Here is a 15369-nt window from a genome sequence, read left to right as displayed (position 1 = left end):
CGCAAAAAGTGAAATAAACATTAAGGAGTGGATCTCTGTCATGATATTAGGAACATATTTCCTAAATTGCAACTACTCCCTATAATAATTTGTGGGGAAATCATAATCCCTCAGAAAAAAGTATGTTTATGCAAGAAGAGTACGTTTTTTGCGTATAATTTCGTTACTTAAAATATCATCTTTTTTTATAAAATCGCATATTTGAGGTTAACCCGCCAAACAATTAAGATTGAATCCTAGTATGTGAATATCCAATCATTAGATCAAAAGTTACTCGGGGCCTAAACTATTTAGGTATTTACCTTAACTTTAAATCCTGAAACAATTTATATCTTGTTCAATTTAAGAATTGAATGAAAAAAATTATGGTGGAACAATAAGTAAGCGTAAAACTATATGGAAAAGTGTCATATTCGTTAATTTCTTATAATTCAGAGTAAGTTTTTTATTTTTTTTTGGGGGGGGGGGATACAGATTAATCCGGAGTCTCCCAACTTTTATTTTGCTTGTTTCATTTGTAGTTTTTTGAGAAATGCAAATATGTGGTGTACTCATTACGTAAATTAACTTGGCATGCCGAAGATTGAATAGATATTTTTTCAATATTTACTTATATATGATAAATTGTATCATAGTTATTTTTTGAACCATGCATTATACCAATCTGGAGACAATAAATTAAACGCCAATGCTTGTCTTGAAATATAGAAATGTTTAAAAAAAAAAAACTTACTTTGGCCAAACACACCGCATCTAACGTATATATAGTTTTAACATAAGGGTGAACTTTTTGCGATTTTTTTCACCGTGTCTTCTGCTTGAAACTAGTTTCATATCAAAATATGGATTCATAATTACAGAAAATATCCAAAAATGTATGAAAATCGTAATAAAAAATTTAAAAAGGAATTAAGGAAATACAAAATTTAAATCGAAAAAATTAAAAATGACTTAATCCAGAATATATGCTAACATAAGATTGAGCTCTTGAAAAATTATGTATAATTCTCTGTGTCACATCATTTATTTAAAACTAGTTTCACATTGACTAATTTTATATAAAACTATGGGCGTCATATTTTTCGAAAACATGTTTCTTGAAATATTTGTAGAGCCTTACAGTCGAACAATTTATTCTTATTATTTTTTTTCTGTTCTGAACTTATATGAGTGATTTAGCAACGCTTTTCCGAAATATCCATTTATATTCAGTATTTATTGAAATTTTTTTTGAAGAAATTAACGTAACTTTAAATATTTGAAGCCGTAAGGTTTGTCGTTGATGTTTATTACATTCGTTTTCCTGGTTTCGATAACCTTTTTTTTTTTACTAGAATATTAATTTACGACTCCAATGCGCATACTTTTCTGTTTTCCTCTTCGATAAGGATTCTAATTTTAAACATATTAAAGGCAGTCTGTATTTTGTTGTGATTTTCTAAACCATTTTCTAATGGTTTGAAAATATTTGATTTACCGAGTTGCGAAATGTCATTTATTTTTCGATACTTTGTATTTACAATCGTTAGTTTGATCGTACTCCGCTGAGCATTAAAACTCGAAATTTTTCAATTCTTCTTAATAGGTGGCCCAATTTTTATTGTATAATTATCATAAAAAGTAGATCACTACTTAGGTAGTGCATTGAAAATCTGTAGAGAAGAATAGGATTAAATTTTCTAAACTTTTATCAATTATAAACAGCTCATTTGTAGCTTTAGAAAACACTCTTCTAGGCTTAATTTTTTAAAAAAAAATTATGCTACTGATCTCTTTTAAATAGTAATTCAGAATGAATTTAATTTTTTTTTTTTTCATTCTTACCGTAAAAATGATTTTTTTTTTAAATGAAATTATCGTTGACTTATATTTATGCTTCTTTTTCTTGTTCATTACTTAAGTCTTTTCGAGAGATAAATATTTGAACCAACACTTCGTATATTCTCACCATTAGTGTGTGGAGAGTAATAGATGAGGGAAGTGCGTTAGGCTCTGTCTTGATTTTCAAATAAATAAAGAATACTTTTAAGTTAGAAAACTATATGGAATTAAAAACTGCATTAAACATAGTTCCAAAAAAAGCATTGTGGGAATTTTAAAAAATATTTTTGATAGTTAAATGCTGAAAATATTAAGAAAGGAGGAAATATTGTAGCACATTCCTATACAACTGAAAATAAGAGTAGAGGATAGGGGGTTGGGAGATGACATGGACCCGGTCTTCTCCCCAGATGGCGTAGTGGAGCGTTGTGAACGCACCAGTCAGGTTTTTAGTCATATTAACCTGATAGTTATTTATAATCAGTTTTTTGTTCTCCACTCCAAATTCTCCAACGCAAATTTTTCAAGCCTGAATTATACTGAAAATAGTTCCTGAAAAAAAAAATGCTTTTAGTGAGAATGACCCTGTAATTTTCAAAAGAGCTAGCATTATTAAAAGAGTTTTCCTTGCATGGCAACATAAGTGAATGAGAACGAAAGAAACAACGAAACGAAAAGTTGATTTGGGAACGTAAGTTTTGATTGATAATATTTTGTAATTACGGATTAATTTGTGCATTTATTTTGTAAATAAGTATGTTGTCTTAAATTATTCTTATAGAAAATGGAGTAAGTTTGCTTGTTTACTGTAAGGTGTAGACACACAAAAAAAGAAACAAATTGTCTTTGATGTATTGCATTTGTAGATCATTTTATGCGAAATATATATAGCTTTATTTTAACCAACTCCAAAGAGTTTTCGAAACATTGTCATAACGTTATGAATTTCTCCCAAATATCGTATGAAATATCGATCGTTATTACTTGTCTTCCCAGTACCTCTTTTTTTTCAATACTTTTTTCCAGTGTCTCAATCATTCTCATAATTATCTACAATTACATCTACTCGTATTCGACTTTCGGCGGTATTTTTGTACCGTGATCTGTAGCGCTAAGTACAATCGCCAAGGTGCCAAATGGATTTTAAACGTGCAAATTTTTATAAAAAATATTTGTTGATGTTTGCCCAGAGATGGCTACTAGTTATTTATACCTTGCGAGTGGGTCTTTTCTGTGATTTTTTTTTTTATAGTTTCTCGTGAGATGTTGCCCGGAAGTTGTCAAAACTTGGTGATTATTTTGCATCAGATCATGATAAGAAAATCTCCACATTGTACTTGATTTATCCTTTCTGGTTTTCATTCAAAGTCATGTTAGGTTAATCAGGTTATTGTAAGTCATAAATAGGCCTCATCAGCCTGTTTTTTATCTGTTACTTATGCTATAATATTTAAATTTCTTTTTTCATCCAATAGCTTGGTAGTGTTCTATTCATGAACAGAACAACAACCAGAAGAAAATGTTTTTCAGCAGAGCTCAAAACTTGGGCTCAAAAAATGATAGACCCGAACATTCCAACCATGGAAGTTGCTCCAGGACTGACACTGCTCCTGAAGGTCACAGACTGTGTGATAAAGAACATGAACAGCAAATTGATAACTCAAATACAGTATTAGAAAAAATTGCTAGCTTGTATGCGGAACGGCTTCTTAGTGATATCACATTAGAAGTCGGTGGGAAGCATTTTGCAGCTCATCGCCTCATTCTTTGTGCTTCTAGTGATGTTTTTCAGGTAGTTTTTTATTTACTTTTATTTTCACATTAACTCCTTTCTTCTCTCTCCCATGAAAATGAGGGGGTGAGGTTTCGCCATCTATTTCTCTCTCCCGTGATATTCCCGGGCTGGAGTGTTCAGTAGTAATGCTATAAGAATAAAATAAGCTTTTGCCTGTAAAACATATTATTTCTCATTTTACACACCAGATGGCAGTGCCAGGATATTCTTAAGGTAATTATAGATAGTTATTTTATTTTAAGCTAGACGTCAGCACTAATCAAATACATGTATATAAAAAATAGACACTTTTATGACCGTTTTCTTGAAAATTAACTGATTTTTAAGTGGTCAATAAACTATCATGATTTTCATATCATCAATAAGCTGTAACTTCTTTTTATAGTAAATAGAATTTTGGTTATACAGTAGGGAACCGATTATCCGGAACAATCAGACCATCGCTATTCCGCATAACTGATTTTTCTGAATAGCTACAAAAAGCCGTTTTTTTTTATTGTTAAACCCAACTAAAAAAAAATTTGGAAATAATCTTAAAAAGAAGAAAAAACGATGAAGTAATAGACTAATGATTATTTCCAAAATGATGGTAAGGTAAAAATCTTTCAAAAAAGAAAGGAAAATCCTAAAATCTTATTAGGAAAATTTTTTTTTAAATGGCTGGAAAATTATTTGAATTTCGTTCCGGTTTTTTGGTTTTCAGGTTTTCTGATTTCCGGATAACGGGTTCGTACTGTACATGGTTGCTTTCTTGCACCACATACTACCCAAACTTGTGATTGCATTACAATTTGTGATTGCATCTGTGCATCTTGTGATTGCATCTCTAAAAGGTAGGGAAAGGCTTAATTTTTTACAATGAATCTGGAAAATTCCTATGCTATACCTGGAAAATTTTAATATTATGCCTAGAAAATAATCCGTCTTAAAATTGTCTGTAACAGTAATCAGTTATTTAGATTCGAGTTAAATAATTCTATCGTGTCTGAGAATTATTTTCAAGGGTCTGTTTAGAAGAAATTTGGGTCCGTTAACGGACCCTTAACAAAATATCTTTTCATAAAAACAGACCCTTCACAAAATATTTTAACTTAAAAACAGACCCTTCACAAAATATTTTAACTTAAAAACGGACCCTTCACAAAATGATTTTTCTTTTAATCGGACCCTTCACAAATTTGTTTATCTTCATTATTATTTTGTTAATCGAATAAACCCTTTCCAGGGTAGAAAACAAGAAAGATGGATGTAAACGAATTAAGTTTTGTCTTCGGCAGACAATTCTTCCATTATTCGTCCCGAATTAATATTCTGCGTTCAGCAGTATAGGCTAAATACCAAATATTTGTATGTTGCATCTCTAATTTAGAAGCAGCAATTGTTGTTTATTTTTTAAAATGTAATTTTTTTAATTATAATTTTACAGTGTTGAGCATAATCTTGTATATTTTTACAATTTAAGAACTCCTTGAAAAAGTTCTTTTTTTGCAATAACGGACCCTGTTTGCACAAATTCATAAAAGCGGACCCTGGTTGAAAGAAAGAGTAATTTTTTCACAATTTCACGAAAAACGGACCTATTACAAAATGTCTGGACAGACCCCTGATTTTATAAAAGTAAGTCCACTTTTTAGTGAAACTTTTCTATATTTCCAATTTCATTCTATTATATGCTTTTGCTCACAAAGAAAAACAAAAAAACTCTTACACATTAAGCTGTCACACATTACAAATAAAGGAAAGTCAAAGTTTTCTGATTAAAAATGGCATGGTATGGATTTTCATTGAAATTTATCTGATAGGCCTGGAAGAGTTAGAATTTTTTTTTTCTGAAATTGAGTCGATACCCGGTGCAAATAATAAATTTGCTACATTTGTAACAGATTGCTGTTCATTTTCTGTAAGTTCCTGTGAGTATACAACATTTCTATATATATTCTATACATATATTCTCTCTCTCTCTATATATAATATATATTCAGGGTATCCGCCCAACTGGAAAGTCGTGAATTTAGGTCTCCGAAAAATCTAATTTTTAAAATGGAATCCCACTCCCCACCCCAATTTCATCCTGTTCCAAATACAGTAGGGAACCGATTATCCGGAACGATCGGGACCATCGCTATTCCGGATAACTGATTTTTCCGGTTTTCTGAATCGCTACAAAAAGCCGTTCTTTTATTGTTAAGCCCAACTAAAAAAAAAATATATTTGGAAATAATCTTGAGAAAACGAAGTAATACACTAATGATTATTTCCAAAATGATGGTAAGGTAAACATCTTTCAAAAAAGAAAGAAAAATCCTAAAATCTTATAAGGAAAAAAACATTTTTAAAAAAAAAAAAATGGCGGGAAAATTTAATGAATTTCTTTCCGGTTTTTTGGTTTTCCGGTTTACTGATTTCCAGATAACGGGTTCTGTACTGTATCTAAATTCCTAACAAAATCACCACTCAGGCATATTTTATTAAAATATCAAATGATTTTGTCTTGTTCTTTAAAAATTATGGTTTTCTTTCAAAAAATGAAAGACAAAACATCATTTCTAGAGCGAATTATCTTTTAAACTTTTGTGATTTAAGAATTTTTATTTTTTTATTTTTATCAATTTAAAATTCTAGTTGAAGTAAACCAGTCATTGGCGAATTTTTTTTATTCCGAAATGAGAACAGAAAAATAAGGAGCATTTCTTTCCTTTATGATGAACTAAGTATCTTTAGAATATAATTCTGCAGAAAAAAAATATTTGCTTTTGTATTTTTTTTTCAGCTATTTTATTGTTTCAACTCTTAAAATCTATAAATTTAAATCTTCAAATTTAAAATTTATAAATATGAAGATGCAGAGTATAGCAATTTTGGTTATACCTATCATTTCAATTAATGTTATAAGTATAATGCTTTTTTTAATTTATTGTTGCATTTTTATTGGAGAAAATAGTAACTTCGCTAAGTCATGAAAAGTTCTTGGAATTAGTCATGGAAAATCATGAAAAGTCATGAATTTGAAAATCTAAAATGTAGAAGATACACTGTATATTCTATACACAGCTTATACTACATTTCTATAACAGACTTCACACGTTTTAACATTATCATCCACTAATGCTTAAACATCATACTTGCTATTTGGGGTACTTTCCAGCTACTGAAACAAATTTAAACTGTAACAGTATTTTCTTCTTCATTATTAGTTTCTAGAATTTCTGTTTTTCTTCTAAAAAAAATTTATGATTTTTTTATTATTTTTAAGTTAATAGAATAGTTAATAGTTTTTTTAGATAGGAAATCAGCAAGTTTTTAAAACAATCTAAATGGGTATTATTAACATAAAAATATCGTTTGTGATGGGACCATTAAAACAGTATGATACATGGGAAAAACTGAGAATGCTGTAACAATGACTCATGGTTCAATTGTATGTAGAGCTCCTGTAATATAAACTACGGAAGAAAATTGATTTAAGAAAAATACTTTTTAAATGATTGAAATATTATACAATTCTCTATCAATGTGATAGGAAAAATTATCAGATTGATTTCGTTAAGAATTTTTTTAAGGAAGAAATGGGATATTTTGCCCATCCATTCCATCATTGTCGCAACCCCCCTTGTGCCCGTCGAGGGTTTGAATCCACCCCTGTTTGAAACTTTTAGATATGAAATAATGATGAATTTTTAATTTCTGCATCTACATTACATTTCTCAAATTTTATGCCGGAAGTTTTGAATTTGAGCTTGTCTAGAGAATCCCATCCTGTAATTCTTATTACATTGAAGGCAGTTTTGTGCAGGGTTAAGGAGTAAGAAGGGGAATTATCTATGTTATGTTAGTTTTATAATACTGACAATATTTAAAATTATAATTTAATTTTTTTTATTATCAACCTAATGTCTAAATTTTCTTTTAGGTAATGTTGATGAATCCAAATTGGAGTGAATCGCAAGAAACAAAAATATGCTTGCAAGAAGATCCAGCGTGTGTACTTGTATTTCCTGATTTTTTGAAATATCTATATACAGGCAAACTTCACATAAATCACTTCCTTGTCTTGCCCTTGGTTACTTTGGCCGATAAATATAATGTAAAGGATTTAGTTCATCTTTGCGTTGATTATATGTGTCGCCATGTAGTGTCTGCCACACGTCATAACCAATTGGTAAATGCTTAGGAATATTGCTTTTTTATAATTGTAGTCTAATTTGTCATAAAATTTCAATATTCCTTATAAGTAGTCTGACAGCTTATTTTAAGAAAAATTATAAGTTTGACTGTTTGAAACTTGTACAGGTTTTCTTCTTTAAATTTTTGGTTTATGTGGTTTAATCTTTTGTTGACCTTTAAAAATATATTTTTTTTTTTAACTTTTAAATGATTCTGAACTTGACTGGGGAACTATTGTTGCCTCTAAATTTTTCTTTTTAATTCAATTATTTTAATAATTTATTTTTTAAAAGAAATTAAATTTAGTGAAGTAAATTTTTTGTAAAGGTATGTAAATCTTATTGTCTTATTTGTACATTACTAGATCCTTATTTTATAGTAAAAAAATGAAAGTTTATGCTAACATTAGCTTATTAAAATAGAGAACATGTAGGATAAAAAAAAATATTATTGTTAAAATGCAATGTTAAAAATTTGAGGGCAAATATTAAAATCTTTTAGTGTTTTAATTATTATGATTTTAATACGAACTAACCAGTAAGTTCTCCTCAAACTACAGAAGCTATGAAATTTTTGTTTATTGTATTACACATAAAATTTTATTTTTTTAAATAAGAAAATTTTGTGTATTTTTACAAATAATTTCTTAAACTTATGTCTTAGTGAAGTTCATGTTCTTGTAGTTAAAAACTAAAAAATTTTGCAAAATTTTGCTTTGTGTAGATAAAAATAGAAAAATACATCAAATCCTGGGATAATAATTTATAATAAAAAAATATCTATCTAAAAATATATAGTTTATAAGTACGAAATAAATAAGTATTAAATCTAGTTAGTACTGTGAGGTGTGATTTATCAGATCCACCCTGTTCCTATTAAGGATTCACCCTGAAATGGATTTTTGACGTTGGAAACTGGTTTTTGACATGGCAAATATCAAAAACTTATTCAAGCCTTCAAAAAACTAGGTTGATGCTCCAGAGTATGTAAGGTTTGAATTATTTGACTTTTTAGCTCATTTTTTAAAAAAAATAGTTGTAGTAGGGTTCTCTATAAAATAACCCATATTCTTTCTAAAAAATATCAGAAAAGAGAAAAAAGTATAGTTTTTTTTTGGGGGGGGGGACTTTTTTAAAAAATAACGAAAACCTGGTTTTACGTATTCTGTTTCTGCTGCCAAAAAAAAAAAAAAACATTTCTTTTAAACTCTAGTTCTATTTTCCCTTATTTATGCAATTTTATTATTATTATTTTATAGGTTTTGTGGTTACAGTATACTCTGAATTGTGGTCATAGTTTAGTATACAAAGCATGTGCAAGCTTTATAACTTGGAACTTTGAGTTGGTGTGTGATATGGAAGACTTTGGATCTTTAGAAACTGAAGTTCTAATAAGTTTCCTTCGGCAGTCCGACTTGGTTATTAGTGATGAAGTTGCTGTTTTCCAGTAAGTTTATATCCATAAATTATCTATCACAAGTGTTCTTTTATCAGGGTTCTGTCTAGATTTTTCTGAGAGGTACCTATTTTGTGAAATTTTAGACATAATTTGTGAAAAATTAAAAATTATATTTAAAAATTCACACAAAAATATGGATTTATCGTTTCTCAAGGGATGTAAAATAAAATCTAAGGAAAAAGTATTTTGTGAAACTACCATTTTTCCTAAAATTGAATTTGTGAAACTACCGTTTTTCCTAAAGTTGAATTTACGAAGGTACCACTAAACGGTAGTAAATTCGGCCTGGACAGACCCCTGTTTATGCTCCCCAAAGTTATTTTCTTAATCACATCAAAAAGTCAGCAGCAAATCTAATGATTTTACATTTTGGATTATTAAATGATGTGAAAAGAATAGATATGGTGTTGATTAAGAATAGCCTTAAAATTGGTTCCAAGAAAGAACATTATTACATCTTTGTCTACTTTTGATTTACTAAAATTTATAATCAATCAAAAAAATTAAGTTATTAAGTTTCATTTTGATGTGTGTGGAATTATTCTAAATATTTTATAATTTGTGTTGCTGTAATCTTTTTGAATCCAATAAATGCATTCCATGTTCCTTTAAGGAAGAATCAGGCATATTAAATTTTCTAGAATTTTATAAAATTTATAATTCTTTTCTGAATGCTAATTCTCATAAACTTTTCTTGAACAATTTTAGAAACCAATTCTTAAGACCCTAATAAGAAAAAGATTACCATGCTTGAAAAGAAATAGCATGAATTATTTTTTTCTAAAAAATTACACAGATGTATGTATAACTGAGAATATTTGCTCAAAAAATGGTAATGCTGATACATATTTATTTAATGAAACTGAAAGAAACTGATATTTATGTAAAAAGTAATTACTGTTGGCAATGTTTCAGTTAAGGAATAAAAAAAAAGGCAATTCGAGTTGGCAAAAACATCTCAAAAAGGTCCCACAATCAAATGAAACAGCAAAGATATTAGTATTGTTTAAAATTGATGTTTTTTAAAGTTTATACATGCTATACAACTTTTTAAATGCTGGTGCAGTTAATATTTTGACAGAATTTTTAAAAAAAATTCAATTTTCGGTATCCCAAATGTTTGATGTCACAGAATTTTTAGTATCTCCTTTTAAGTTTGAGATTTAGCTGTATCACATTACTTTATATTTTTTTAATGTTTGTGTTATTTTCAATTAATTTCTTAAAATCTCTTAGGTGTGTAGCAAAGTGGCTTGCTATTCAGGAACAAAAATTGCTCTCTATACATAGCCAGCCTGATGCAAGTTATCATTTTGCCAATCTTGTAACAGAAGTAATGTCTCATGTACGATTTCCAATGATGTCACCACGCCAGTTGGCAAGTTTGCTTATTCATTCTCTCACTAGTCGTTTCAAAGACTTTTTCATTGAAAGAATGGCCTTGGCCATGGCCTTCCATTCAAATCAAACTGATCATCGAGTACTAGATGCTCTTCAAAAAGAAGATGGACTTCTTTTATTTACTCCACGCCTCTACACTGCCGAAAAATGGAGTGCCTGTCTTTCAGTGGAAAACTACCATTCTTTACAATCCTATGGCGTTTCCACGCTAGTCTTTACAACCCCATGTAGCTTTTCTGAATGTCACTCTAATGAGACTTTTGAGTGGACTGCAGAACTCTACCCAAAGGGCGTGTGGTTTAAGAAGTTTTTTCTTATCGTTTGGCAAGGGACTTTGGAAGTTCCTGAATCGGTGTCTAAGACCGTCAGGCTGTCTTTGACGCAAAAAGATCCGGATGTAGTTGCAAGAGTCTCAGTTGGTATTCTGATCTGTGGTAAGCAAGATGGTATAGAGCACGTTCGTAAGGTTGTGCAGAAGAATTTTGTCTTCACCGATGAAGAACGCATGCTCAATATTAACGAGTTGGTTCCTTTTGATGATCTCAATGACTTAAGATCTAGCAGATCCTCATACCTAACTGGGCCCAATTCTGATTGCTTTAAGCTACATATTGTTATAACTCCTTTATGTGCATTTTGACTATAATTTTCTCGTGTATACATGCTTTTTTATACCATTTAATGTGCCTAGTTATTTGGTACTATTTAAAAGAGAAGGCAAGTGATTTTTTAAATAAGATTTTGATATGTATTTGGTGAATAAAAATTAAAGTTTACAATTACAGGTATGCTAACTTATACAGATTTTCTATGATTTTTATTTATGATTGTCCAATTATGGGAAGGTTTGAAAAAAAAAAGTTGGCGTAGTTTACTAATGATGCCTTATTTCTTGAACAATTTATTTTCAATTCATGAACACACTTTTTAGTAATCTTCCGTTAAACTGTGAGTGTGATAGCTTGTTTAATTAAATCCGAAATAACCATTCCAATGGTTTAAAAACCTTCGTCTAAATCCTATACAATTAAATTTTTTTATAATTTTATTATTTCATTTAAAACAAATTTTAGAATTTGAATTTAATTTTATATTTTAATTTTACTAATGAAAGAACTATAGAAATTTATCTTCATTTATATCAGCTTTCATTTTCAAAAGTGTTCATTTTATTATTTAAAGTTTTAAACAAGAAAATATTTTATTTTTTCAAGTAAAATATTCATTGTTAAAATATATGCTATACTTCTAAAAGTAGAAGACTGAATTCATACTTCTAGTTGGTATACCCCCCCCCCCTCTGAAAAACAGATGTGTATGTGTATATAAAATAGCACCAAATAATGTATTAAGCTGTGTTATAAAAAGATTGAATCATGCATTTGAATGTTTTGTTTGTTATTAAGTTTCCCTTTTTTTATTATGCATATTTTGTGAATGATAGTATTAATTGCAGTATTTTTTTTTCTTTTACGATCCTGACATATTGTTTATTGTAAATTTTATTTTGATCATTTTTATTTTTGAAATTTTATTTTCATTTAGAAGTATTGTTTTCATGTTAAACAATATATTATTTTTTTACATTCACAATTTAACCCCTATTAATTATTGGTATGTTAATTATTCTCTCTCTCTCTCTCCCCCCCCAAAAAAAAAATAGAGAGAGATTTATGTGTAGAACAGTATCTTAAATTTCAGATTTGGTTTATACATTACCTTTATAATGATTATTTTCATTTATATTGTTTTTGTGTTAAACAATACATTTTCGTTTTACATTCAAAATTTAATTCCTATTAATTATTGATATGTTAAGCATTCCCCCCCAGAGAAAAATATAGTGATTTATGTGTAGAGTAGTATCTTAAACTTCAGATTTGGTTTATACATTACCTTTAGAATGATATATTTCATTGTTAGTAACTGTATATTATCAATTCTAAATATGTGTTATTGCAGTTTTGTTTTCTTTTAAAATAAGGGAATAAATTAAAACACAATTTTATTTCTAGTAAGGTTATTTTATAGAATATTAACCATTTCTTATCTTTATTAAGATGGTATCAATCACTTGCTAGATTATTCATTTTTATTTATTTATTTTCTTTTTTTAAAAAAATTTTAAAATAGACTTAATATCAAAAAGTTTAAAATACCCAACATTGGTTTTTAATTAAAAATTATCCTCAACTTTTAAAAATATTTGTTTACAGTTACAATTTAAATTTTTTTTTATTACATTAAAATTTTGGTTCTAGTTTAAGGAAACTATGGCGCCAATGTTTCTAAGCCTGTTCCTTGCTTAAACATCTAGTACTATTTTGCCATTGTATCATATGTTAAATTTGCTAGAATTGTATATTGTAATTTTTAAAAATTCATGGACTTGTGATGGTAAAGATACATTTTAAAAATTATTTTTCAATATTTATGCTTTATACATTCATTACATTAAAGATATTTTAATTGTAAATAACAAATTAACTTTTGTTAATGTGTTCGGCATTTACTACATTTTCTCAAGAAATTAGAAAAAGAATTTATTTCAATTGTAAATATATTAAGTTATTGCAAAAGTTATCTTTATTTTAGCTGTCATTAATATTATTTTTGTGCAAGCGAAAAACTGAAATGTTATACTATGAGTCATTTTTTTAATGTAAATACTATTTTATTTAATAAGATTTTTTTGATTTCCTATAAATTGTTTGATTTCATGTTGTTTAATAGCTTGTTAATAACAGAAACATTAATAATAGAAACAGCATGAATGGCAGTCCAATATTTTTAGGAGGGGGGGAATTAAAATACACCTAGTAGTTCTCTGAATTCTGCACGTTATAAAATCAAAATAATTTTCTTCTAACAGCAAATAGGTTTCTTTTTCTTTCGAAAATGTAAATTTAAATAATTTGTTATAGCATCGCATCCCTTCAACTTTAAGATATCGAGAGTGTACTGCATTTGCTTTTTTTTTTTTTTTTGTGTGTAAATGAGAGCTAGGCATGTTGTTTCAGTGGCACATTAATTCATGTAGTTAATGCCATTTTTCTGCTTTCGTTTAAAAAATAATATTCAGGATTTTATCTTTGTTTCGGTTATCTACCAGATCTATAAAATCCAAGAAATGTAATTCTTTAACTTATTTATAGTACTCTTTCAATTATTTTATGTGGAAATATGTTTTCATTTAGAGTAATTAAATTTTATTGTTTAGGAAAATATTTCAAAATGCTTTCATTTTGCATCAGCAAAGTATTATTACTACTAGTTCTAATTTGACCTTTTTTTTCTTCTTTTTTTTCTTTCTGGTGTTATTTTGAAAATATTATTCAAGATTTTATTACTGTTTTAGTACAATTCTGTATGTGGATATTTACAAAAACCTTATAATGCTACTTTTATACCTATAATTAGTATCCTGACTGTTATCAGTTTTAATTATTATATTTAGAGTTGTTTTCAGAAAATATAAATTTTCAGTATCAGACCTTTGTGTCAGTTAATAGTAATCTGGATACTTCTTTTTTTTTTAGAAAAATTTATTTCAGTTGTAACTTCATTAGTTTTCCCTGTATGTAAGGTCTGGTTGGGTTATAACTTACTAAATAACCATTTAAATTAGTATAATTCCATTTGATTGATTGATGGCTAATATTGCACGAAGTCTCTCAACTGTTTAGTCTTCTCTGTAAATATTTGCCTTAACTCTTATCAATATTTGAAGCCAGGAAAGTGGTTCAACTAGCCTGTTATAACAATCCCTGCTTGGAGAGAAACAAACATGCTTGAAAACCAGTAAAAGTTTAGATTTTAAACAAAGTTGAGTAAAATATTTACATTTTGGCTGTAGGTTTGGTTGACAGTTAACTTTGCTACGTCACAAAATGAAACAATGACTAGTTTTCTGTTAGGTATGCTTATTGCCAGGTATTTATGATGGTACTAATAAAGTTTAGTCGCAAAATCTCAAATTTGTTACAAGGAAGATACTCTGAGTGTCATTCATAGTTGATATAAAGATTAGGAATTTAAGGTTTGGAAAAAGTATGTTAAAAAAGTGTGTTTTTTGATACAAAGTAAAGTTTTAAAGTAAAGAATCAAAGTTTTTTTTTGTGAAGATAATGTGTTTTTTATTTAAAATAAGGATGTGCAACCTCTTTTTGTTTGAGAGTGGCAGAGGAAAGATTTTAGCCTTCAAAGGCCACAATGTATTAAGTTTTTATATCTACTTCATTTTTGTAATAATTATTAATTAAAAATTTAAAAATAATGTGAGTAAAATACTTTTGAATTATAAAATCTATTGAAAGAAGTTTTGATGAAATTTTGAACTTAATGAAATTAAATTTCTTTTTTGATTAAATTATAACAGGTTTTCCACTTCACTGAGAAATAATTGTATTATTATTTTTTTTTTAATCTTCATTATCTCTTAATTTTATATTCTTTAAGACATATTGTGAACAAGTTTTGGTTTAAGATTTTTTTTAATAGAAACCAAAATGTTGAAAAATTTTAATTTGATTCTTTACAAATTAGTTCCTCTACATATTGAGTATTTAATGAATTATTTTGTTTTTTAAAGTTTATTGAAAATATTTTAAAAGTTTCTCATGCTATTTATGTAGTTTTTTCCAATTTTTAGTTGTTGCAATTAGAGTGTTGGGGACACGCATTTATCATTAAAGGACTGCATTTTACCCGTGGTAACAGGTTGTGCACCC

General features: G+C 28.1%; 1 protein-coding gene across 4 annotated transcripts in view; it reads left to right on the top strand.

The window, feature by feature from the left end:
• LOC107442883 (BTB/POZ domain-containing protein 17) overlaps positions 1-12464 on the top strand; it is a 32152-nt gene extending 19688 nt beyond the window's left edge. Inside the window, exons 1-6 of one of the 4 annotated variants that reach the window (XM_043047381.3) lie at positions 2460-2512; positions 3074-3213; positions 3297-3613; positions 7527-7775; positions 9039-9226; positions 10475-12464. In XM_043047381.3, the coding sequence (XP_042903315.1) occupies positions 3341-3613; positions 7527-7775; positions 9039-9226; positions 10475-11279 (1515 nt within the window). In that variant the 5' untranslated portion in view covers positions 2460-2512; positions 3074-3213; positions 3297-3340 and the 3' untranslated portion in view covers positions 11280-12464. Of the gene's footprint in view, positions 1-2381; positions 2611-3073; positions 3214-3296; positions 3614-7526; positions 7776-9038; positions 9227-10474 lie in introns of those variants that run through there. The other 3 variants (XM_016056554.4, XM_016056555.4, XM_087161154.1) reach the window with 3 other exon arrangements.
• The last annotated feature ends 2905 nt before the right edge of the window (positions 12465-15369 follow it).

Source organism: Parasteatoda tepidariorum, chromosome 4, assembly GCF_982258835.1.
Source record: "Parasteatoda tepidariorum strain Cologne lab strain chromosome 4, Ptep-v5.0, whole genome shotgun sequence".
In the NCBI taxonomy this organism is placed as follows: domain Eukaryota; kingdom Metazoa; phylum Arthropoda; class Arachnida; order Araneae; family Theridiidae; genus Parasteatoda; species Parasteatoda tepidariorum.
This window is presented reverse-complemented; position numbering and strand designations above follow the sequence as displayed.